Source organism: Epinephelus lanceolatus, chromosome 5 (genome assembly GCF_041903045.1).
Source record: "Epinephelus lanceolatus isolate andai-2023 chromosome 5, ASM4190304v1, whole genome shotgun sequence".
NCBI lineage: Eukaryota > Metazoa > Chordata > Actinopteri > Perciformes > Serranidae > Epinephelus > Epinephelus lanceolatus.
The window spans coordinates 5,163,047-5,175,730 of record NC_135738.1 but is presented as its reverse complement, the minus strand read 5'-3'; the positions used below and the strand labels follow the sequence as shown (position 1 = coordinate 5,175,730).

Sequence of the window (12,684 nt, the reverse complement as noted above, 5' to 3'; positions counted from 1 at the left end):
TGAAAATTACAAGTCAAAATATGCAAATGTCACACAGATCTCTTCAGACTGACTGATATCTTACCTCTTCTTTAGGAACGTAGTGTACAGGAATTTTGTAATCTTTAGGAATATTTTGTCTCTGTTAAGAGAGAGAGAAAAAAACCCCACGTTAGATTGCAGACAAATTTCATTTGGATCCTAAAACGTAGCAACACAGCTCATAAACTTGTATTTAAAAAAGTGCAAACAGACAATAACCAAATGTTAATATATGCAGCATGTCCTCATACAATGACTGGTATATATTAGGAAGAGTTGTGCACGTGAGTCATTAGCGCCCCCATCGGTTCGGTTAGGTTTAGGAAAAGAATCGTGGTTGGGTGTGTTCACGTTACGTACTTAATGTCACGTCACAATGTCGTGTTACGAACAGATGTTTTACAACACAAACCCCCATGTCTTGGGTCAAAGTCCTGTGTCTGTTTGACCCGTCCATCCAACCCAACCGCCTCCCTTCACGGACTTTGTCTCTCTTTATACTAAGTCACCCGACTTTCTCTGGACCACCTGAAACTCAGAGGTCATGTGATCCCAGCTTCCTGTCTCATGATCACATGGGTTGTATACATATCATAGTGCATTACTTTTCATAGGTATAAGAAAGAACAGTGAGTGGGGACACTCTGATAAGCCTGCAGGAGGTTAGCTGTGTAGCACATGAACAAAAGTCAATACAGGACAAACACTTTCTTGTGGTGAGTCAGATGCTTCCCACTCACTTCTTCTATCAGTTTACATGTTTTTTTTTTAATGACCTCAGATTTTGACCTTTATACATCTTAACTTTGCTAATAAAGCAGGTGGCGCCAGGCTGCTGAAAAGAATATGAATTATAACATCACACATCCTTCCAGACACAGAACTGGTTTAGCAGTGGCAGCAAAGATTCTGACCTTATTGTTAAGGTATGAGAGTTACTCAATAGAAGCTTTAAACTGTCTGTTCAAGATGAGAAAGTCTCACGCCACTATTCTGCTTTGATGTTCTGTAGAAAGTGCAGTCACAGCTTGGGGGGACAGAGTTGTCTCGCCTTTAACCTGGCAACAGAGGTCGTAACAGGACCAAATTGACATCCGTGCAAAAGGGACAACCAGCCCGACGGGACGGGTGTAACGTTATGGCAACCTGTTACGCTTGTGACCCTGTCAGGGAATTTAAAAAGTAGCTGCTACCAGTTAGCAGCTAACTCAAAGAAGAACAACAGCGGCTGCAAATTAGGAGAAAATGAGGACCGGGAGCTCCTTACCCTCGGAACTGAAGACGGGTTCAGCCACCATATAAGAGATGGTGAATGATTGTGATTGACATGTTATGTAATTGTTATTGTTTAGAAAGTGCGACCCGACGCTCATATTATATGTCACACTAGAGGCCATTTAGGGGCCAGCTTTTCTCTACTGGGATGCCAGCATGCTGTCTAAAATCACACACTGGAGCAACATGATGCAGCCGTTGTTTGGTTCTGTGCAAAAATGCAGAGGCAGTGTAAGGAAGGGACTTTGTAGCGGCTCTATAGCACTACCTCTGTGTAAAAAGGGCCGTAGTACAGTAGTCTAGTGCAGTTTTTCCCAACTGGTGGGTCTTGGGTCCATTCTGAATCATAAGTGACTCATAAATGTGTCAAGTTTGTAAAAAACACACTATCTTTAAGTATAGTGAATTTCCAGCACAGAGCTTTTATTTTGAAGTGCTGTTTCCTGTTGTAGAGTGAGTGACTAGCCAACAGCTACTCAACAGAGACAACAAACTAGCTCGACCACACGGCCAAACGCAAGTATGATGCTGAATATATTAAACTGTGATTTAGCCTGAGGCTTTAGTTTAAAATGTTTGACAGTGTTGTTCTTACCAAAATAGAGAGACTAGCGATGTCATCTGTCACTGGGTTGACGTCAAATTTACTTGAATGTACCCCAAGCGTGATGAACAGCAGTAAATGGACACAGACGCGTATCCAAATCTGTAGGTCAAAAGAGACAGAGCGTTAGGACAGTCAGTCAGATTTTATACATATAATACATACCACCACAAACAACATATTATATAATTATTCAATTTATAGTAATTCTAAACTCAATGTGACCAGTATGTCACTGGTTTCTCTGCACATAGCAGTGACACAGTTTGTTGGTGACGCTGAAACTCCAGATTCATCAGTGTGACCACACATAACAGCGATTAGCCTCCACAAACCGCCGGCCACATTTACTGGCTGACATTATCTGGACAAAGCAGCTCTTTCTGTCACCCAGGTCAACAATAAACAATGAGACACAGTGATTTAACTGCAGCTTAGAGGTGCAGCCGGCTATAAAAGAAAAAGTGAGTAGACTCCTGTGTTCATTGGATCATTGTTTCCAGTGAAGACACACCACATTCACACACCCCTGCAGTACTGGAAAGAGTAGGCGAGTGAATCGTCAGTATTGTCCTGGTTTTGGAGCGACCCTCAGATCCAGGTCATGTCTGTCCTTCATTACTATATGGAGTCAGAAGTCTGTAAAAATCTTATTGGATCTGATGGGACCAATCAGAGATGATATAAACAGCACATGCACAGTGGTGCAGCAGATCTCAGACTGGTGGAGACGCAGGTCAATATGTGGGTTTCTGAATATTTAAGTACACTGATACCAAAGGACAAGAGATGCCACTTTTCCAAGACAGAAACTTCAAGATTTTATAATGCTGAAGTCGACCAGTGGAAGTTTTGAATGAACCAGCTGATATTCATAACAGCTGGTTTCCACTGGGCACAGCTGTGGCATGTTCCCGCTTTGACTTGGATTTGTTCCGTCTGCCACAAGGTGTTGTAGCACACCAGGAGCATTTTGCCTGCCTGATGTTGTTGACTTTGTTGATTTGGTCATTTTTCTTTTATTTGCGCATCTACCACTAATAAGTGAGGAGGCTATGTAGTTTTGATTTCTTTTTTTTGTCTGTTTAAAATGTATTTTTTGTTGTTATTTTTGACTTTATTTTTGACAAGGTTAGTACCGGTGAATATCCAGTTAGGAGCAACATGAATCAAAGAGTGCTAACTGATTTTCTAGACTCAGGTTTGTTCAGGCTCTAATTTTGTAAAGTTTGTTTTAATGATGGCAGAACAGAACAAATCGGTAATATGTAATAATATATAGAGAAAAGAATTCTACATCCATTTTGGGATAAATGTAATGACCTCACAGAGTACCACCGTCTACAACGCTGCCTCGGTTTAAAGGTTCAATATTATGACCTCCTCCACCATCGCCTTGTCTGTTATTGTGTTAAACTTTTGACTCCGCCCTCTGGTACCATCTATTGGCTGTTTCTATGCCAACATACAGGACCCATGGAAGTATGAGGGCAGGGACGTTTACAAAGTTTGCAACAGACTATTTCGGTATGTAAAGGATAAATGAGCCATTAGATGAAGACAAACTGAGTAAATAAGACAGTAAATGAATGAAAATGCAAATCAAATACTTCAGTTTAATGCGATTGTGATACTTGAGAACACAAATTAAAGAACAAAATAGTAGAAGAATAAATTAATTAATTCAACTAGTTTTCAAAACAAATGTGTAAAATGCACTTTCCACCAGGTAACATTTCTCTTGAAGTAAACACAGACACCTTTCATACATAAACTGATAAACTTGCAGCTTTCCTTCTGTTTTACTCGGCCAAACCACCATTTTTCAGACCACCAGTGATCCGTCTGCAGCTGCTGCCGTGCAGCTGACTCTCAGCCGACCTCTGAGCCGTGTAACAGGCAGAGTTATGAATAACTGTCATGTTGCAACACTCTGTATTGTTGTGACACGCAGGTAAGTGATCCCAAACTATCAAATCTGATCATACATGCTGACACTGAGTGAAGCTGGAGAGCAAATGTTTCTGACAGTCTGATTTCATTTCAAAATCTGCACGTGCACTGTTGAGTTACACATTCGGATATCGGATACATTGTGTTGCACCATCGCCCAGGGACAGAAGATGTAGTGATTTGTCTGCAACTCATCAGACTGACGGCTCAGTCATGTTGTGTTTTTTACAGCCTGTTGAGCTCTTATTAAGTTACGAGGTGTGATGGTTGGTAACATTTAATTTACAGCAGCATCACCAGAATGTTTCAGTCAGAGGAACGAGACAAAAACAGACTGGGAGGTGAGTCCTGCTCGTTCAGACAGCCTCACACTGCAGACTCTGACTATGTCAAAGTAATAACTGAAACCATGGAGTGTATATCACTGCATACATGTGACCGTACTCACACGTACAGATTGCTGAATTTAAGAATATGGTCACCCTGCAACGATCTGTGCCGTCACATGTACATTTCAGTCAGTCCGTTGTTCTGCTCTGTATAAAGAGCAGAGTGAACAGGTCAGAGAGTTACGATGGAGCCAACCTGGTCTCACATAAATATGTGAAGAGATCACAACCTCTTAACACTACATGACGAGGTGAGAGCATGTCATGTGTTGAGATTTCATGCCAGAACAGCAGAAACGAAAAGTCATTTAAGATCCTTTGTCATGGTGGACACACAAAGCCCCAGGTTCAATGACATCACGCAGTGGACGTGGTTAAAGTTACCACTCCAAAGGCCAAAGACTGTAAAGGGCGAGAAACTCCGTGTCGAGAGGAGGTCAGTAGATGGGCCCCCAAAGAAGACTTTCACCCAGCGGACCGATCACTGCTCGTGTCCCCCCTCTGGAACAAAGTCAGTGTTGACTTCTTTTAACTTTGGGTACTTACAGGATGTAATTATGTGACTAGGCTGCGTTACAGCGTTCAACAGGACGTAATTAACAAATACAGTTATTTCAACCAATAAACATACTTTTTCTGAACCTGTCCAGGAAGTTCTGGTGACTGACCAGACGTGTTTTTTAGGATTTAAGGATATCATTAATGTGATCCTCTGCACAGGGGTACGGGCAGAATCTCCACTGGGAATGTATTTTCGATGAACATGCTCTACATTTATGCTTTTTTTTTCCGATGCACTCAGGCATCTTATTAACCCTTAAAAAATGTTTTTTTCATTTTCATTTATTTTCTCGATTAATAAGAAGTTGTGATGAAATATTTGTAGTTATTAGGATTTAGTATGAAGTAGAAACAGACAGCTTTGCAAATCTACAGAATTCTGTGGGACCCAAAATATGATTTTTGATTTTATGTTATTTTGTTCTTATTAGATAACAGTTTTTTGGTATATATATATTTTTAAAATACATATACAGTCTATTTAGATTTGGGCTGTTCATAAAACATTTGGGGGCTGAAGCTTCGGACGCTCAGGTCTAATAACGCCACTGGCCTAAATTCAACCATGACGCCAACATGCGATTTAACACATTACATGTCACCACCACACAACACAGTGTTAGGAGCTTGGGTCACAAAGTGCTGTGAGAGCCTGTTGGATTGAGCATCACTAACATTTGTGTTATTTATTTCTGTTATTAAATTTTTTCTTATTGACATTATGAGTGTCTTAATTGTTAAAGTATGAATTATTGCAAATGAGACTGATGAATTTTTACATGTCTTGAAATTAATGAAAAAAAGTTTTATTTTCGTTTTTGTGCTTTTGTTTTGTTTTCCCTGCTGTACCAAACGTGTACTGAACTGTGACACCAACACTGAGCCACATTCTGAACAGGGAGTTTTCTCTGCTGTTACACCCCTCATACTTTTAAAAATCAGCTTTGCAAATGTTGTTTGAGGAACAAAAAGCACTTGACGGGTTTGTTCAACCTACAGGATGCGCACAATGTCTTTTTGTATGGAACACTGAAAGTAAACAAAGCTTTTGTTTGTTTACAGGGAAACTCAGACGTTGAGATCCGGTAGGAGCTGCGCAGGCTTACTGCACATTAACGGTTCATGTATCTGACCTCTTCCCTCTGCTCTGTGCCAATCTGCCCACATTACGCAATGAACCTGCCATTCTCCTCTTAACAGAGATTAGGGCCAGCCAGAGCCTAACCCAAAAACTATTCAGCAACCTTGAAAGCGAACCTCGTCTTTGGAGAATAAAGCTTTAGTGTTTTACAAATGGGACCCAGTGAGCAGGATAAAACGATCATGGTGAGCTGAGCCACATCTAATCTTCAGGCACTTCAACCAGTACGACAGGATTTCATTGTGTAGTTTATTTAAGCAGGAGTTTGATGAACATACTTGCTCTTTTGCAGCAGCTTGTTGCTTGTCATTCACTGTTACATTCATACTTTTGCTACACTCTCTCTGCCAGTTTGGCCAATTAGATCGGCCATTTTCAAAGCCTCAAGGCAGAGTCCGCCACCCACGTTCCTCCTGTTACTATATATTTGTCAAACGGAGCCACAACAGGAAGACAGTGGAACAATGATCCATCAGCAGCAGGAAAGGCGGCATGTTAAGCACAGATGGGATGTAATTCAATTCAGCCAAGCTCCTAACTGCTCACCGAAGCTAATCTTCTCTCAATGGCAGACAGGGCCGATAAGCGAGCAATGCTTCAGGAGAGATTAGCACAAGATAAATGTGTGGGACATCTTGTAATTCATCAGTTATGCCTCAGCCTTTGCATGTCATGAACCACATTTGTACAGGATACAGGGGATGAAATCAGAGACACCCCAGAAACAACCAGAGTACATAAGGTCAGGTATTTTGCAAGTACGGCAGTCATGTTACAAGTTGTTCAGCAAAGCAAAACCTAACCTCAGAAATCTTTAACAAATCATAGATTCCACTACTTTCTCTCTTTCTTAAGAAGGGAATGATGCACATAATGCAAATATCAGTTTCTTCCTCACAATATGTGACATACTTTGAACTTAAAGATGTTATTTAAGAAAGAAAATAGTTCCTACATGAAACTGCTCACAACAAGGTCTGTGGATTATCTTGAGTGACTGGGTCATGATTTCTGGAAAGAGACATTGATGTTGAGTATTTAAAATGTATTTTGTGGCACTTTAAGCACCACAAGCTGAGTGACATCTAGTTCCATTATAGTGGAGTGAAGGCAGACATCTCTATGGCCCAAATCTCAAACACTCGACAACTCACACCAAAACTATCTAGACTGATAAAAAGCTCTACAGGTAAGAGGGAAATTATGTATTTTTTGGGGGGTGAAGTGTCCCCTTAAACGCCAACCGTAACACCATGCAGAGGGAAGCTTGCATCTACTCATGGATGAGAGGCTCGTGCTCGTGACAGTGTGAGAGGTAAATGTAGCTGTTAACGTTAGCAAGCAGCAGATGCACACTTTCTCCTGCACGATGATGCGGTTAGCGGATTAAGAAAGAAAATAGTTCTTATGAAACTGCTCACAACCATAGACTGGATCAAATAATGGGCGTAGGTACCATCACCAATTGCTTTGTGGACTCCCATTTTTAAGTCTCAAGTTTGGCATTTCAGCCATCGCCATCTTGGTTTTGTGGACCATATCTGGATGGAAGTTGGAGCTGTAGAGAAGCGAGGGATATCTGATTCATAAGCCACTTTCACACTGCCTCTTCAAGGTGGGAATTCCATGCCGTTATGCTGCCTTGCCATTCTGTATAAACGGTACAATCGTGGAATGGGAGGGCAGAGTTGTCTCACCTCTGCGCCGGGATCAGAGGTAGTAACAGCGCCAATGTGATGTCTGTATAAACAGAACAGCTGGCTGTTATGTGTCTGACCCACTGTGGGAGATTTCAAAAGTAGCAGTGAGTGGCTAACTCAGAGAAGAAGAACAGTGATGGAAGATGTTCGCAAATTGGGAAGCAATGAGGTCCAGGAGCTCCTCACCCTCCGAGCAGAGGACAAGACCAGCCGCCATGTCATGTCATTGTTTTTGTTCATAAAGCGCTGCAGACACATATGTTTTATGTCACACTAGAAAATTGTGGTAAATGTCACGACCGCCGGCATGCGCTGCCGGTGTTCGGTTCTGTGTAAAAATGCAAAGGAGTCATGAAGAAGGGACTTTGTAGTGACTCTATAGCGCTGTCTCTGTGTAACAAGGTTGATCACCTTTTACTCAAAGTGAGCCCCCCTTAAATGTGCATAACTTAAAACCTATAAGAAACTGAAATGGGTGAGTTGCATAAAATTTCACTCCCTGTGCAGTTGTCGTGAATGTTGAAATTAGCTACAGAGACCAAACCAAGCTGTAAACATGTTTATTTCTGCTGTTAAGTTTTAACATGGGGGTCTATGGGGACTGACTGACTCTTGGAGCCAGCCTCAAGTGGACAAAACTGCAGTTTTTGGCACTTCCATGTTGCCACTTGCTCACAACAAGGTCTTTGGATTATGTTGGGTATCATGATTTCTCAAAAGAGACATTGCTGTTGAGTTTTTAAAAGTTATTTTTTGGCGCTCTGAGCACCACAAGCTGAGTTCCATCTAGTTCCATAATCTTGGAGAGAAGGCAGACATCTCTATGGCTGATGTTTCTAACACTCTGCAACTCACGCTAAAACTATCTAGACTGCTAGATAGAAGTACAAGTAAGAGGAGTAATATGTATTTTTGATTTGGGGGTAAACTGTTCTTTTAAGACCAGTAAAAACAAAAACAAAAAACCTCCAAAACTCTGACAGTTTCGGGGTTGTACCAAACTCCTGTACGTACCTTTGATATGACATTAGTGTTACACCTTTGCACTGACTGAGTGAGACACAACTGGCTGACTTGTTTTTGTGTAGTCGGAGCTGACGTGGAAGCCTGGCAGCCTCTTTACTGTGTCAGTGGGAGCTGTGCTACATGAAAATAAATCCTATAGGGAACCTTGTTACAGACGTATAGAAGTCTTACGAACAGAATTAATCCATGTGACCTGACACTCTTAACACATACCCTGGCTCTGAGTTTAGTATCTCAGTTCGACATGTTCTTCTTTTATTCTTCAGGTGAAGGTTTACATAAACGCCTTCTCTTTAAAGCTCACGTCAAGTTGCAACAAAGCACCAGAGCTGACTGCTTAGATGAACTTCATAACTTGATGACACTTTCACTGTATCTGGTTTCAATGAATGGGTATTTCACTCAACACTTTCTCTGGCACTACCCTGTTTCACCCCCGCAAAGTTTGTTTAAAGGATGATACAGAAGGTGGTGGCTTCTGATGCCTTCGTGTCAAACAAACATAAGACGGCAAATGATATGGTATCTTTTCAAGATGGGCCGGAAAAATCATGTCAAAATCAAATCAGTGAAACAGTAAATAATAAACGACCCTGCCAATTGAGTTTGGACAGAATCCAGTGCAGAGAGGCTCCCGTCATCTTGAAACACGGCTGAAAACCACCAAGGAAGAGCTGTCACTCAGAGAGCCTGGTGTATGTTGTGATCGCTACCACTCCCAAACTAGATTCACATAGCACGTGTGCTGCTGTGACTCTAAACATGGTGCTCCTACACGATCACACATTTGTCTTCTTTCACTTTAAAGAAAAATGTTTAACAAAACCACATGCAAACATTTACAGAAAACCAACCATGTTTCTCTCAACATGTGTCGAGCACATGCAGAGCGGAGCCAGTCAGGGGGAAATGTTCTGCGCACATGTGCGCTCATCATGCTGAGAGCGGAGCAGCTCAGGTGGCGAGCAGGGCTCATAGTGGCCACTCGCTGTTTTGTGTCTTTTAAAGCTTCTCCTCATTCCTGTGGGTTTTTTGTGAGAGCGAGCAGAGCCCAGTAAACACAATGGTTTCCACAGCAGGATGTGATGCATGAGTGATGACACCGATATCAGCCGGCATTCCCCGGGTCTTTACGAGACACATTCACAACCCATGAAACACGCCTGCTGAAAGCTAGTAATTTTAAATGAACTGCAAGTTCTGACGGCGAGTTGGAGGGTCAAATTTCACTGGAGCTTTTGGTGCTGAGAAGTTGGGAAGTGGCTGTTGTGAAACACTTGAGCCTTGGGGAACAGAACAACTGGTTAGTTTTTACGGTCATTCAGATCTGACATGTCCGCCTTTAGACCAGGGATACTCTATTGGCTTTGCCCGGGGGCCACTTTTCCAAAATGACAGGAGGCCAGACGCCAGTGGCCTTGCACAGGTCAAGTTGGAACAAGGATGTTTCTACTATTTTAAGGGGACTTAGTCCAGAAATCTGTTGGGGGGCTTCAGACGATCCTACCCAGTTTATTTTGATGCTTTTATACATTTTGGCACCTCATTTTAGGGCCACTCACTGAAAGCTGAGGATATGAATTATCAGTTGGAGACCCCTCTGTCGAGTGAGATTTCCTCAAGTTGAGCTTCAATGTATTCAGTGTATTTCCGGCAATGTTTTGGTCCGCAGAGTGAGCACTTCTGACTTTGTCGCTACTCTCTGGTACAGTCACTGTGCACGTGATGCAGCGGCACAGAGGAGGAGAAACTTTACACCGTAAGGCTCCGAGATAACATTATCCTCTCTCTAATGTGTCCAAGTGGTCAGTTTACAGATCACAGATACTCAATATGATACAGTCTCTGGCTTTTGTTTGATTGCGAGTATCAGCAAAAATGTTGCTGCACATTTCAGATCCATCGTTAGCGCCGTTAGCTTGTTTACTATATTAAGTGAATCCTGCTGTCAGACTGAACATCTCACTGAGCCCCGTTCAAACTTTAAACAGAAAAAAAAAAAAAAAAGCAGCACCCACCAGCAGAGGTGGGATCAAGTCCTAAACAAGTCATAAAATGATGCCATTTTAACAGCAGAGTAATAAAATACTACATTTACAAAAATCACAAGCGATTTCTAAAATTTGTAATTATTTGCTAAAATAAGTTTTTGCATCTTCGACTCCCAAGTTCCGACCCCCATATTTTGCATACTGCAATTACTCATTTTTTGGACCACTGTGCAGTTTTGTGTGCAAACAAAATTATCTTTGGTATCATTTCTTCCGGCTGGTGCTTGTAACGAAACATTAGTTCTTAATGACTCTCTCCTGCAACTTGACTGGATGCTGTCAGATTGGTTCAAATAAAGTGGATCTCTGGAATTAAGTGTCAACTTTCTGGGAATGAAAAAGTTTAATGAGTGTTGATTCAGAGAATGAATTGACTTGTGGTGCACTTTTTTTTTATTTTATAGAATATAGGTGTTAATCTTTGGGCTCGGGTGAAGGTATTAAATATTTTCAAGTCAAAAGGCTCAAGTCCAAGTGAAGTCATGAGTCATTTGTGTAAAAGTCAAGTTGCGAGTCCTTTCTGATTTTGTCAAGTCAACAGGGATCCAACAAACTTTCATGGACATCATTTCCAAACTTTTCCAGGACTTTCCAAGGACCTAAAATAAACATTTCAGATTCAAACTCTCTTCAAACACAATTTCAGCTAACAGGCATGTGTGGATGGAGAGGCGGAACACAAGGAGAAACGTATGCCATCATAAACAAATATTAGACCTTCATTACGTCGACAGCTACAGAAAATTAATTTGCTGTTATCCGGAGGTTATCCACGGAAGATAATTCATCATATACAACAAAATTCCATGACTTTTCATGGCCTGGGAAATGTGACTGTGACTCTTCCGGGTTTTCCATGACTGTGGGAACCCTGTTTAATGTCAACAAATTTGTATTCAAGTCTGACTTGAATCCAAGACATGTGACTCGAGATCTTAACTCTGCCTTCTGGTTTTTAATCATGTGATGTTATTAAAGGCCCGACCTAAAGTGGATGAAAGCAAATGTTGTTAACAGTCATTCTGTTGTTGCATAATTAAATGGTTCTCTCCATTGTTCAACGATAAAAGCATCACAGGATCAATCATCCTGTTTTACTGACTGCGTCAATCAAGATTCATTATATAACTGATGCTGGCTGAAGGTAGCAAAGAAACGTCTAATGGCAGAATTCCCAGATCTGGATTGCCAACAGATGATTAATTGTTTCTTGCTTCTGAGGCCGATCTGTTCTCCGGATTTTATGCAAATTCATTCACTTGTTTCTTCAGTTCAAAACACCACTGCCAGACTCTTCACTACTTCTAACAAAAGAAAACATCTAACACCATATTTAGCTTCATTACACTTTACACACACACTACCTGTTTTAAGATCGACTGATTTTAATTAGCACTTTTAAGGCCTGGGTTGCACTGGAGTATTTCAATTAATGTTTCATCCCATATGTGCCTCAGCGGAGCTTGAGAACCCTTTAAGAGATTCCAAGATCTTGATTGAAAACCAGGGGCAACTGGGTCTTTGCTATCAGGCCCTGTTGCTCTGGAATGATCTGCCCGAGGGGATGAGACAAGCCACAACTTTGTCCTCTTTGAAAAAAAAGGTACACATTTAAATGCACTTTTACTGAACTCCATGCTGTCTAATCATCAAACCATCAATTCTAATGTTTTATTATTTGATTGTATCCTTTATTTTTAGTTTCCTCTTACTTTAATGTTCTTTGTATTATCCTCTTATTTCGTCATTTTTTAGATTCTGTTTTTATCCTGCTGTTGTGACACACTTTGTGTTTTGAAAGGCGCTGCAGTAATAAACATGTTTATGAGATGCCGACAGATGAACTGAAAGACTTTTGTTGTCAGTCTTCTTTGATGTTATTCCCGAGAGATAGACAGGAGACAGGAGGCTCAGGAGAAGACCTACCAGCAAGGATTTCTGCCGACTCTGCACTTCTTCACAA

The 12,684-nt window shown here is 41.3% G+C and overlaps 1 protein-coding gene across 1 annotated transcript in view; it reads right to left on the bottom strand.

The window, feature by feature from the left end:
- The window catches only part of kitlga (kit ligand a), a 50,754-nt gene that overhangs the window by 17,095 nt on the left and 20,975 nt on the right, over nt 1–12,684 (bottom strand). Inside the window, exons 2-3 of the mRNA XM_033634119.2 lie at nt 1,892–2,002; nt 65–121 (exon numbers count right to left, since the gene is read on the bottom strand). Coding sequence (XP_033490010.1) covers nt 65–121; nt 1,892–2,002 — 168 coding nt within the window. The remainder of the gene's footprint in view (nt 1–64; nt 122–1,891; nt 2,003–12,684) is intronic.